The 13990-nt window shown below is 43.4% G+C and overlaps 1 protein-coding gene across 2 annotated transcripts in view; it reads right to left on the bottom strand.

Annotated features, from left to right (window-relative positions):
- NUP214 (nucleoporin 214) overlaps window positions 1–13990 on the bottom strand; it is a 38923-nt gene that overhangs the window by 9020 nt on the left and 15913 nt on the right. For both annotated transcript variants that reach the window (XM_039561674.1, XM_039561673.1), the window contains exons 20-29: window positions 13827–13912; window positions 13642–13725; window positions 13074–13319; window positions 12234–12398; window positions 11631–11739; window positions 8281–8356; window positions 7509–7617; window positions 6408–6510; window positions 4791–4864; window positions 1288–3039 (exon numbers count right to left, since the gene is read on the bottom strand). In XM_039561674.1, the coding sequence (XP_039417608.1) occupies window positions 1288–3039; window positions 4791–4864; window positions 6408–6510; window positions 7509–7617; window positions 8281–8356; window positions 11631–11739; window positions 12234–12398; window positions 13074–13319; window positions 13642–13725; window positions 13827–13912 (2804 nt within the window). The remainder of the gene's footprint in view (window positions 1–1287; window positions 3040–4790; window positions 4865–6407; window positions 6511–7508; window positions 7618–8280; window positions 8357–11630; window positions 11740–12233; window positions 12399–13073; window positions 13320–13641; window positions 13726–13826; window positions 13913–13990) is intronic.

Consider the following 13990-nt stretch of genomic DNA (forward strand, 5'->3'; position numbering starts at 1 on the left):
AAACCTATCTAGGCTGGACAAATACAAAGCATGTGCCAACACACAAATAATAAGTGACATTGGAAGTTTATTTGAAAATCATTCTCATTCTCTCTTCAGCCAACTTAAAAACAGACAATAGAAGGCCGTTTCACGTGTGGGATTGTTGCTAACACTAAGAGAATTGGATTCCTGTTAACATGGCTACAATAATACTGCAAGTCGTGCACAAGCACTGGAGCATTCTGATTGTCCTTGTGTAAAGAGAATCTGAGTTTTGTTACCTGAGGACTCCTGTTAAAGATAATGAAATGTTTTGACTAAAAAAAGAACTCCCCTTTCCATTTCCCAGTTCACTTAAATGTGCCTTTTGTAATAAAACTTGCATTTCTATAATTAGGAACACCTTTCTTGAGCAGAGTTCACTTCCCCCAATTTAACTATTCTCTGCTACTGTAGTTAAAATGAGCAAGAAGTTGCCTGCGGTGCCATAATTTTTAATTAACTGAACCTAATTAGTTTTTCTTCCTTGGAAATACATGCTCTCTATTATTACTATGTACTTGTCACTTTTCCCTGGGAGCTCTCTGAAGATTGTACAGAGAAACCTTTGGAAAAACCTCAACAATATACTGAGCATGTGGAGAACAAAAAGGGACTGACCAAGGAGGTTTGGTCCGTGCAAGAATCCAATTTAACTGTGTGGACAGGTAGCTGATGCTCATGTTACTGTCATATTTAATTTTGAACTGTTTCCAAATGCAGCAGCAGATTTAACAGGTTATTCCCTGCAAATCCATCACTTTGAGGGTTTAAATTATTTTTGGCCATTCTATCTGATGACATGGTATTACACCTGGCTGTACAGCCACTGTTGCACGTGTTCAGTACAGGCCACTGAAGGAAGTGTTGCATCTGTATTTATTCATTGCCTTGGTTATGGTCTCAGAGCTGCTCTGCCCCTTTGGTGCAACCATTTACAACATTTCCAGTTACTGTGCAACAGGCAGGACAATATGTAATGCAAAATTAAATCAAGGTAGACTTGTAAGTATAAAACAAAGGCAGGATTGGATGACAAGGCTACATTCAGAGGCCTGCTGATGAACAGTGAAGCAGAGCAAAAGCTGCTTTGGTCTCCAGTGCTGCAGCTCTTGTTCTTACTAATTCAAAACAAAACAAAACCAAACCAAAAAAATGAAAACCATCAGGTGCCATAGAGGAAAAAAAGGCAATAATCCCATCCTGCTTTCCCCAGTGATGCACTCCAAGCCAGACAGTGCCACTGGGACAGCGCCCTGCTCTTACCTGAGGCCTGGCAGAAGCTGAACCCAGCAGAGGACGTGGTGGTGGTGACAGCAGCGGTGCCACCGAACACAGATGCCCCTTGCCCAAAGCCAGTGCTCTGCCCAAACACAGGAGGGCTGCTCTGCCCAAAGAGCACCCCGCCCGTGCTGGCTGGCTGGCCGAAGGAGAAGGAGCTGGCGCTGTTGGTGCTGGCTGGGGCTCCAAAAACATTCCCACTGCTTGAGGCTGCTGTGGAAGCTGCTGGCTGGCCAAAGGCTGGCATTGTCCCAAACCCAGAGTGGCTGAAGGTAAAGCCACTTGAAGAACTGCTTGCAGGTTGCCCAAAGATTGGTGCTTGCCCAAAGGCTGGCTGGCCAAAGCCCCCTGTCGTGGTGGTGCCAAAAGCAGAAGTACCAAAGCCTGAGGTGGCAGCCTGGGTGGTGGCAGTGGCTGTGGACAGAGTGCTGGTGGTGAGCTGCCCGAATGGAGAGGATGCTGTGGTACCTGCTGGGAGCTGTCCAAAAACAGGTGGTGTGGAAGGAGTGGCAGCTGTTTCCCCAGCAGGCTGGGTAAATGCTGAGCCAGAAGAGCTGGAACTTGGTGGCTGAGAGAACACCGAGGAGCCTGCAGAAGTGGGAGGAAACACAGAGGCACCAACAGCTGGACTCTGCACACCTGTAGTAACATCAGAGGTAGCAGCCAGAGCACTTGTGGCTTCTGCAGCAGAGGCAACACTTGCTGTGGAGGTTGTTGCTGAGACATTCTGATCTGGTGGGGCGGCTGCAGAGACAGCAGGAGGCACCAGGGCCTTCAGATCGCTGGTGGAGGTGGGAGCAGCCACGGGGTCAGGGGGAGGTGGTGCCACTGTGGTCCCAGAGCCCTCTGGGACGGAGTCCCCAGCTGTGGCCTGGGGTAAGGTGGGTTCTTTAAGTGGCTCTGAGAGCTGTGCCTGAGGCTGTGGCACTGGAGGTGAAGACCCAGCTGCTACGGCTTCATTTTCAGATGGTTTTTCTGACCCAGGTGGTAATTTGGCATCCCCTGCAGACTTACTGGAAGTTGCAGCAGGGACAGCAGTTTGTGATGAACTTGAGAAACCTCCAAACGAGAGGGACGTTGAAGCAGGGAGAGTAGAAGGGGTAGAGGTGGATGTGCTCATACTGTTTGCTTGCTGAATACCAAATGAAAAGGCAGGTTTGTTGCCACCAGAACCTCCAAGATTAAACACCCCAGAAGACCCTGTGTTGGTTAACTGGACATTGCCAAAGAGACTGCCTGTGGCACTAGTGCTGATGGACAGGGATGCTGTGCCAGCTGATGTGACTGACGTTGAAGCAGCTTCTCCAGCTTTTCCTAATGCCAGGGGAGCAGCAAAATTAAACCCAGAAGGTATCGTAGACACTTTAGTTGACTGTGTTCCTGCAACACTGGTAGATGGTGCTTTAGTGGTGGTCTTGGCATTATCATCTACTTGACCAACCCGTAGTCCTGAGAAGCTCCCAAGAGTTTCCCCAGCTAGACTGCCCTGAAACAAGTGATCTCCTGGTTTGGATGGAGTAATATCCAACTTGCCAGAGGTTGTGGGGGGAGCAGAAGATGTTGCAGCAGCTTTGTTTGACTGGGTGCCATCTGCTGAGGAGCTACCTCCTACTACACCTCCTGGAGCACCTGCTGACTTGTGGGACCCAAAAGCAAAGGAGGCCTCGGGAATTGTTCCAAGTTTGGAACTCCCAGCAAACAGAAATGAATCCGGCTGGGCAGACTCTTTTGCAGGGGCTGTCAGTGAGAGAGACAGAAGTAACAAATCAAGTTAGGGTATGCAAAGCTCATTTATCATTCTTAGAATAATGGTCTGGTTTAGTGCTTCACAGACTGTCAGTGCTCTTGCCTCAAAGCTATAAAGCCTCTGTCCATCAGGTGACTGCAACCTTCACATCCATTCAGGACACAACAGTGACACCTGAAGCCTTTATGGCCAGGGTGGCAGCAACAAACACTGTTACTGTCACATCATAGCCTCCACTTAAGCATCCTTCTCTTTAAGTAGAGACAACTCCAGCCTTTGGCTCCTATTTCTTTTTCAGCAGTTTGATAAAAACATAAAAGACCTGGTTATTACAGATAATTTTCTATTGACACCACTTTCACCCCTTCTTACTTGGTTCAGGTAAAAAATTCCTGACATTTACTACAGCACTTTGCTTTTAAACCAATGGCTCAGAACAGTTTAGGTCATAAAAATACTTTCTGGCACTTGAAGAGTCTTCTACAAAATCAAATCTTTCTTAACAAATTCAGCTATTTATAGACCACCAACCAGTTTCTATACAGCCTGTTTTCAGCTCTGAAAAACTAGAGAAAAACTCTCAAATGTAATTGCCAAAGCAGCTCCACTTCTAACATAAACTCTGTACAACAGTGGGAAACTGTTGAAGTTTTAAGGGAGTCTGGGCTAGTTTTATTTAATGTACTATCATTTCATTTCTGAGCACCAAACACAAATTCTGACTTGAAAACACCACATTGGTGTTTGGGCAAAATATAGGAAATCTGCATGGAGATCAAACAACAAAGAGCAAAATCTTCTTAGCAGAGCTGGTATTATCCTTATGTTTTCCCCTATATTAAGTAACTGACACTCAATAATGCAGCTTTTTTTTTCCTCCTGAGGCCCTGAAATTACATTCTGTAGTTCTTCCACCACCAGTTACAAGGGTGCTCCTACCAGTTCACAGAGCAGTGTGAAGTACCTGCCCTCACACAGTGCTGTGGTTTACAAGTCTGTCTCCTGCACCTCCCACTCCTGCTTTATCTGTGTTATTTACCTAAGCTTTTATGTTAATCTTCAAATTTTAAACCTAGTTCATTCTCTCTGCTTAACAACAAGAGTATCAGTAGCATTAACGTGGCTGTGGTGGTCTAAGGATAGAAACAAGCCAAGATTTGTATGAAGAGGTGCTATCTTTTATCAGAGGAACCAATAACACTGGGAGCAAATTTTTGACAATATGACCTCATCTGCAAGACTGAAATTAAAGGCAGAAAGCTTCAAAACTATTACAAAGCAGATTTTATCAGTTCCTTCTTACCAGACTGGGCAAATAGGATCTACCTATGACATGGAAAGGCAGCCACTATTGTCATTTCAATTTTAGAAGCAACACAAAGCCATTCCAAGCATTTCCCTCTGATTACTAAATGCTCACTGGATGACAGTTCTGTGTCAGTCCACCTCAGCAACTTTAAATCTACAGATTAAAGACAGCAGAGAAAATTACTACAGATGTTACCCTTTACCCTCTAAATAAACGAAATGTTCCTGGCAACAAATATTTTGCTTACTCTTAATTGAAAGGTGGGTGGCCCGGATTTCTGTGTATTACAGGGCAGAACCCAGCATATGTATGAAATGTTACTGCAATTTTAGTAATAAAACTGCAACACAGAACAAGAACCACACAAATTAGGAAGAGTAAACATTCTCTCAGAAGGGAAGAGATGCTGTTTGTACCCTCTCCCAAACTAACCTTGTGAGGGAGCAAGGCTGGGCAGTGTCTGTGATGAAGCAGCTGATGTGACACCACTAAAATTAAATACAGACCTAGGAGGAAAGAGGAGAAAGGGAAAGAGTGACTTAGCTCAAAGTGTTGAAACTTCCAACCATATGATGAGCACAACTCTGAGACTCAGACTTGCACAAAGCCAGGCACACAGGCAGTTTCTCCAAGGACTAAACAGGAAGAGAGAAGCACACACACACACACATAGACACACAGTGCTCCATTTGTTTCCTCTCTAAAAAGGCTTCTAGAGGGTTAAAGAGAGTCAGAGCTCAAAGTTCTTTTGACCACCCCTTATCCTCCCATGTTCTTTCCTTTCTGCTGTGTATTTCTTCCCCATGCAGCTCTATCACTGAACACCATGCACCAAAACCTGATGGACTTGGGGAGACTGGTGAGAGGAAAAACCACAGGGGCAACTAGAGTTTAAAAGGGCTAAAAGGGAAGAGTCAGTGCATGTGCAGAAGGGAATAACTGAATACTACCATCCACCAAAAAGGAGATCACTCACAGCAAGACAGAAATGAAAAGTTATCATTACTATTTTACACTAACAATATTTTGTCTTGCAAAAGTACTACGATCTTTCATTATGAGTCTTGCAGAGATCTTCATTCCCTGGGGCTTTTTAAGCTTTCTCTGATTCTCAAAGACCAGCTGCTGATACAGAAGTCAGGCCATGGGACTAAGACATCACTGACAACAGCACTGTATTTAGCATATGGTTTACACACTGAGGCACTGCACATGGGACAAAGGCAGGGTTGTTTGCTTTTTGAATCTGAATTTCCATCACTCAAAAGGATTCTTTTAGCCCTCTTAAGAGCCAAGCAAGGCATTTGGGTAGCATCCACTTAACAAACGTGCAGAGAAATGGGTAAGACTGAAAGAAACCAGCCATTTGAAAGTGCGTGTGTTCTGAAATTCTTAATGTTGCCACTTCATAGAGAAATTCACTTGAGTGTTAGAGCAGTAAACATGCAGAATTTCAAACAATCATTCCTAAGGTATTATCCCTCTCCCCTAAACATAAGATATAATCAAATAATTATTTTTGCCATCCCTGAAATAACATTCCATAAGAGAGATTTCAGAGTAACTGTATGTTCATAACATGTGCCTTGCTTTGTGTTATTGTTATGTAACAGATATCACCAGATGGCTTGGGGCCCCTCTTGTCACCTTCATGAACTGATTACTTTTCAAGCCAAAACACAAAATTTGTTCTGCTGTATTAAAGTATTCAGGGGGTGTAACCATCAGTACATATTTTAAGTCATAACTGGGAACTTGTTCCAACAGTCCACTGTAAACAAACCCCAAAAGCAAGCCAGTCATCCTTTACTCTTGATTAGTTATCTCAAAGCAACATGATATTGTGTCAAAGTCTCACAGACCTTCAGACCTCACTCAGGCTTCCACAAACAAAGTCTTCAAAGGACTCTGGTACAACCCCTGCCCTCCCAGTCTAACATCTGCAGGTGCCATTTTACAGTATTGCACAGCCTGTAGGCAACACCTGCTGTAACAGCCAATACTCATATTTAATGTCAACTACAAAGAAATCTTAATGTTCATACAGACCCCGCAGAAGAAAACGAGAACGTTTTGTTAGGCTGTGAAGTTGTTGCTTGTACTGATGTCACAGTAGAAGAAACAGCTGTAACTGTTTTTACTGTCCCTTGTCCTGTAAGTTACAAGAACAACAAATAAATATGCTTTTAAAAGATATCTACAAATAAAAAAAAAAAACCCAAAGCATGCTGTCATCCATTTATCAGAAAATGAGGGATTAGCTTGCACACACAGTCTGTAATTTAATAAATTTCAAATGAAAAGGAAGTGCTATCAAATTCAGGAGCTGCCATCTTCAATAAACCAAAATTTAAGAAGCATTTGGCAAGTCAAATATAATTCCTAGCTATTTTTACTGCTTCTTACCCCTGGCTAAGAGGCAACCTACATGCACGGATTAAAGGCAAAAGACCAACAGAGATGGATTTCAGACATTTATGCAAGAGGCTTATAAAACCATGTCCAATGCAAGCATTATTATCTAATACACATTAAAAATCAATTGCTTCCTTCCCCATATGTTTTCTCTTTCCCTGTTAAGTTGTAAACTGAGCATTCCTTTCTTTAGAAACTTCCCAGCTCTATGAGACTGATCACTGTGTCTGAACTGGCTCTGAAGTTGGTCCTGCAGCTCAATGCTCAATAGATCCTGCACAGGACTCAGTTCACTTCAAGCTTGTTCAGGTATTCTATAATGCTGTGTGCCTAGAAATCAAATCAGCACATTTAAAATGTTTAAAACCAGCACACTTTTCATGTTTTAAAAACAAAAGAGCTGCTTTTAATTTGCTGTCAAATCGCAGTAGCCTTGTGGAAGATGTGCTTTCAGCATTTCCTGATAAGAGTTACAAGTCCTGAGTCCACTCTGAACAAGGAATTGTGTCACTGAATTCTAGATGCAGGAACAGAAGGAACACAGAGAGTACAGAAAACAACTCTCCTGCACTTCTGTACCTTCGCTTTTCAAATTCTCCCCCTCAAGACTGGCACAGCAACCTCTCAGTGGAGGCAAATCTTTTTTCCTCAGTATCCTCATTCTCTGACTGTACACCCTGACACGTGGCAAGAGACATCCAGGCCTTATTTCCATCTCCACTAAAGACAACTTACCTGAGACCTTGTTGCCAGACGATGCTGGACCAGCTGTGGATGCCATAGGAGAGGGAGCACACACAGAGGAAGGTGGAGCCTGGCCCTTCATCGAGCTTGTCAGAGGTGTCTAAAAACACAGCACCACTTCAGGTCAGTGCAGTCTGTCCATTAACAAAGGGCCTTCTGACACTGGATTGGTATTATTAATGTCATGCAGTGACTTAAGAATAAAATAGAGGTAGGTGGTCGAAGCACTCAGAAGAGATCTGCAATCTTGGGCTCATTATGTCTCGACACTTAAATATAGGGTCAGTCCTCAACCTTTTCAACAGGTCAGCAAGACTCCATGGGCAGCAGCTCAATGATTCCAGAGAACAAAGACTGCTGCATTGGTTTTTTGAAGCACACATAGAAAACCCAGCAGCTTGTCAACCATTAAGCAATGTTCTCAGTAGAATAACAGGGTAACTAAAGAACTCTTTTCCTTGATTGCCTATCACTTTTATTCTTTTAGTGTGAAATTTAGCTGTATCTACCTAATACAGCTTCCTTTGCTCTTAGCTGCAACCCTCACTGCAGCAAGGCTGGGGCCATTAGAAAGCTGCATGTCTCCAGAAGTGAGAAAAGGCAAGACATAACATAGATATGTCTAGCATCACACTGCTGAGGTCACAGATACAGAAATGGTTTGTCAAGAATGGAGGCCAAGCTATGAAAATTAAACCCCCAAACTCTGCTGAACATGCCCAGGTAGAGTGTTCCACAAGGAAAGGGTTCTATATCAAGATACCTGTTTAGCTTGATTTGTAGCAACAGTTGCCAAAACTTGATGGACCGCCTGGGCTGCAGAGTGAGGCACAGATGATCTTAAAAAGAAGAATTAAACAATGATATATGAATAACTAGTCTGAAAGAGGATTTCCTCTCCTCTCAAAAAGCGCAGCTTCCAGAAGCCTTGAACAACAGCCGCTATTAAAGATTCCACACACAACTCCAAAGGAACAAATCTGATTAGAGAATAAACCTCTTAAATGAATCAGCCACATTTAACAAAGGAAGTCTGTAAATGTGTTTAAACCTCTAGACTTAAACGATCAAGTCTTCTCTAGACACTCTTGTCTCTGAAGAGAGTCAGGGCTTTCTATTTTACAGGGAGCTGATGAAAAATCAGCAGGTAAGGGGATTACAATTTTATGCCTAGTGGATAACAAATTTAAGCAGCTTCCTTTATAATGTGGAGTCCAGACATGTACATGCAATGCTTAGAAATGCTGAGTAAGGAGACAAAGTTGGGAGGGGGTGGAGGGAGCATTTCCTGTCTTTGAAGTATACTATAAACATTGACAAAGTCATGGCATGAACTATGATAAAATTAACCTGTATTCTACATTATAGGTTTGGTATTTTTGACCATGAAATAAAAACCCCCAGACAACTGCTGCAGAATGGCAGCATCTCATGGGGTGCAGCATCTGCCCTTGGCACTGTGGGGCATTAACACACCAAATCACTGCCACTTGGGAACAGCCAACCAGTTTTAGCATCTCCTCAAGTCTGTGGCCCACCAGGTTGAGAAGCTTCACTGGACAATACCAGAAGATTTCAGAAGCTTAAATTCAAGCGTGATTGCATTCTCCTGGTGGCAAAGCCCAACTTTCTTACCCAGGCAGGTGCTCTCCATCTTGACAGAGACAGGAAGTTCCCTAAGGCAATAACAATCTCTGGCTGAGGCTGCAAATCCCAGACTGTGAGCAAATTTGGGCATCCAAAGTTGCCTGCCTCCTAAGCATGAGGATTCCCAAACTGCATTTACTGTTTGGCCAACTGCAGGCCAATTCACAGCACTTGTCTACCATATTCCAAAGGAAGAGGATACATACATGCAACATTTTGCATGGCCATTTGGTCTTGCATAAGGTTTTGTGCCTTAAACAGCTTTGCTTTACTAGAAAGTCCTTCCTTCCTTCTAGCAAGGAGTATTCCCTCTCTACATTGCATGGCCTGGATCTGCCCTCTGCCCAAAGCAGAAGTACAGCAAACAATGAAAACTTCAAGATTAACACTGGAAAAAGTTGGTGTTGGGATGGTGCTGCTGTAGATTTCAAGTTTATACCGAACAAAGAAGAAAACAACAAAAAGTCTGTGAAATTCATGAGAGGGTGGGACTTGATCTCAACATCACTTGACAGTGCTGTGAAAATGCTGGGTTTGACTTCAGTTGTGGAGAAAGTTTTCAGTGAAAAAAAAAAAAAACCCTATGTATTAGTTGGTAGACTGGGACCACCAACACACCCAGTCACAGGCCATTGAACAACTGGTAACAACTGAAAAATCATTCCTGCTTAACAACCGAAGAGTGTGCTGTGGCAGCAAAAGGGAGCCAGGATGTCTGAAGTAGCAAAAACTGGTGAATTAACTTTGCTGGGTGAATGCTCTTCATTTTAGTGCTGAATCTGACTGGCAAGCATGGTTCATTTGGGTAGAATTTTTAGAAAGTACATTTTTATGAGGTCAGCTATAAAGTAAGGCACAAGAAAGCCTCCAAGATATCAAGCTAGCTGGTGCTCTATAAATTAGAGAGATCAATCAATACTGCCAGCCTAAAACTACTTGAAAGTAAGACAGGTCTTTAACTACAGTTCAAGTGAAAACCAATCTCATTACATATTGCTCACTCACAACCTTCTCCATGCACAGCCAGTACTTTCTACTTTTTTCATCATAGTTCTGATGAAACTGAGGGCAGAAAACTCTTCCTGGTCACAAGACTACTTTTAGCCAAAAAATTCCCACGTAGAGCTGTCCACAAATTTAACTTTCAAAAGATGTAGCAATTCCCCTCCCCATCCCCGTTTATCACTTTTAAGAAGAAATAAAATAGCAAAACGTGCACAATTGTTCCACAATTAAAATGCAAAAGAAACCATGAAGTAAATGTCAAGGTGAGCAGTTGAGTACCACTACTGTGAGACTGCTCCCTTTTCGTAAAGCTGCATCAAAGGAATTTCACCTTTTTTCTTTGACAGTGAAGAGTACACACAAATGTGTGAAAGCCAGTCGTGATGCAACAACAGCAGTTGTTCCAGGAGCTGCATGAACAGCTCACAGTTATATGGATAAAGCATTTCCAACTCCATATGAACTTATAATCAGAGGTACACGGTGAATTTATCCCTCTTCATGCAGTAAGCCCAACTTTGCACAAACTTTTCAGTAGTGCCCTTGCCTCCCCAGCCCAGAACTGGCCATGCACTGCCCTGGTCTTAAGCAACAGCAGGAACTTCACGAAAAGACAGTTTCAAGGTCATTACAACAACAGGGAAAAGGCCTAGTCCTAGGCTGGTGACAGAGCCTGGTGATAAGACAGAAATGTCTGGAATGAGCTGAGCCGGCTGTTGTCTGCAGGATGCAGAGTAGGGATGCCAAGTGTTAGAGCTAATTCACAAGAAATGGTAACAAATTCAAGGTTAAATACCAGAAGTCAACATTCATAGTTTACTCATGAGGAAGAGCCTTGCAGCTTGGTAGTGTTCCAAAGTGACTGACCCCTAGTGACACCCAACCCTTCAGTCAAAATTCTGATGTCAAAACATTTGAGACAAGTTTCCAGAAAAGCAAGAGCACAGTTCTCCCTCCCTCAGGGGGTGAATCTGGGAACAGACAGAAGAGGCGTAACTCCAGAGAAGGTTTTCTCTGCAAAGGATGACAAAGTAGAAGGAAAACATCTGGACAGCCTAAAGTCACAGACCACAGTCAGTGACAGAGAGCTTCACTTCCCTCACTGAAAGAGGTAGAACAGAGGGAGTGATTGGAGAGATACCAGGTCCAAATTTCGTATTAGCAGTAAAACCACTGAAGCCCAAAAGGAGAGGATGCACATAAATGCATTTCACAGACAAATGGAGAAGGAGGTTAATACTGGTCTCGTCATTTGCTCAGGACAAGACATTAGCAAACCCTTAAATGACCTGGAAAGAGCTTTCTTTCTTTAAATCCACAAACCCAATACTCTTCTGTAAATGCACTCACTTTAGGTCTTACACAGCCACACTCAGTAAAACACTGCTACTGCTCCCCACTGGCAGATGTACTCCAGTGCAAATGCTACCAAAGACCACCAGAAAGATGGGCAGCACTCACCCTATCACTGCAGAGACTGCTGGAGTCAATGCACCAGACTTGAGTTCTCGAACATTCACCACCTGAGGAACGTTCTTCAGAGTTGATTCAGTCAAGGAAGTGCTCACAGCTTTAAGGAACAGAAAAAAACAGAGGAAAAAAAAAAGATGTAAAGAGAAACTCCATATTAAGCATTTCATTTCATTCCATATGGCCTGAATAATTCCAAAAAGATCCAGCCAAGATTCTAGAACATATATAGTGTACCTGGCCTGAAACATTTGGAACGTGAGACTTCATTAAGGACAAGAAAAGTGGGCAGCAATCTATATAGTTGGTACATTTTTTGTTGATTGCTGACCAAATGTAATTATTCTTATGAACTCTCTCTTACCTACATTGTAACATCTTCAGTTAACGGAAATGGGATTTTCTCAGGTATTCTGTACTGGCAGCTTACAGGAAAAAGGAAGACAAAAGGACACTGGATAGCTCAGAGGTGCAACAACTACAGATGTGCACCACATTTTGTTTGATGATCTCCTCCCTCTGAGAGCACTAAATCCCTGTGAAAGCCACATTCAGCTGTTCAGAGGTCACTTGGGCAATTAGCCATCCTTTTACCTGGGGACTGGTTAGCAGCCATCTGCCTCTGCAGAGCTGCAGCAGCAGCTGCTTGTGGTGCTGGAACAGTGACAGTGGGAGCAGGGGCCCCGTGTTTCACAGTCTTTGTTGCAAGCATGGTACTGTCTGCCCCTTGTGGGATGATTCTGTTTGAAGATGTAGGCACTAAAGAAACAAATTAACAAAAGTATTAGTTGACTGTTTCTCTACAAAACAGGGAGCATTTGAAATCCTTTGCTGAACTGCAGTTCCTCTAAGCACACAGCTTCCTTCTGACAGGACTGATGCGCAAGCCATTCAAACAATCAACACAATCTGTCCCTGGCAGTTTTGGTATATCCCAAGGAATTTACTAAGTCTCAATAGATGTCATTTCAGTGCATTAGAGGACTTTCAGCTTGCTGTTACAGACACTTCTGCTGACACCTTATTTTTGTCTCTGGCTGCAGAGATTAAAGAAACCTCTCTTGCACAAGGAAAACTGAGTGTATGCAAATGCAGTTCTTACTGAGACTTGCTGGGCTCAGAACTCCTAACCTTGGCCACATCAACCAAATGCAGTAGTACTCCAGTTTCTTAGTCTTTGGGCAATATTTTAGGTCACTGCAATCTGAAAGAACCAGGCTATCACAAAAACACAATCAGTGAGTCAAGGCGTTCTAGTGCTTTTAGCTCAAGCTCATGAGGTTACAAAGCCACTCTGTTACTGCTCCTGAGAACTTGGCAAAATCTGTATCCTGCAATCTCATTCCTCCAGGGCCTGAAGTACTGGCAATGGATACAGTGGTTAAAGCTACCCACAAGACCACAGTGAGAAGAGATACTGCAAACACAACTCACACAGAGTACCCAGGGAGAGGTGCTGTTTCCCAAAGGACGGAGGCTGAGCCATCAAGCCAGGCTGGATTGAGGGAGTTCGGACCACAGGAGCATGACGAGGGACTTGGACTGGGGCTGCCTCTTCTTCCTGGTCCACTGCTTGTGAATCATCATTCTCCAGTGACTGGGAAACTGAGGATGTTGAGCTGACTTCATCCAAATCTTCATAGTATCTTGTGGACAAGAAGGCAGATCGGGACAAACTTGCTGCAACATCAAAACCAAAAGTCAGTATTAAGTTAGGGAACCATCCAGTGTAACAGCCATGACAAATGCACCCTATTTTAGGATGGTTGCCTGTTGGCTTGTTTTACTCCTGCATTGATAGGATTTGACTTCTTAACTGCCTGGAAAGGCAGCCTTCAACCAGACAGCAGCTAAAGGCAAGTCCTCCTGAGAGCAGATGGGGGAACAGGAAAGGAGAAGTAGGGGTTGAGAACTCAAAAGCTAATTTCAGGTCTCAGTCCCACAGCAGGTAAGTAATCCTCCTGGAAAGCATTTCAGACTTCTATGGTCACTAAAGGTTTACCTGGAGCTGTAGACCTAATTGGTGGAGTTTTCCTCTTGGCTAGAAAATTCCTCAACTGTGCCTGCTTCACTGGGGATAACTTAGCTGGAAAACAGAAGAGAGTTATTAGTCTATAATCAAACTGCAAATCAAATAAAGGTAATTCACATTTATGGTGTGAATGCCAGGACAAAAGAATAAATTACCAGGTACTTTGGGCAGAGGTTTGGCCTGTGATTTCAAAGTAGTTTTCATCAAATCGTTGCGCAGGCTTTCAAGGTCACTGTCAAAACTGGGACAAGGCAGAGCAGTGAAAAAACACCATCAGCAGAAAGAAACCAACCAAAGCAGGAACAAAATCGGGCCAAAG

The sequence above is a fragment of the Corvus cornix genome, chromosome 17, assembly GCF_000738735.6.
Source record: "Corvus cornix cornix isolate S_Up_H32 chromosome 17, ASM73873v5, whole genome shotgun sequence".
Classification (NCBI taxonomy): domain Eukaryota; kingdom Metazoa; phylum Chordata; class Aves; order Passeriformes; family Corvidae; genus Corvus; species Corvus cornix.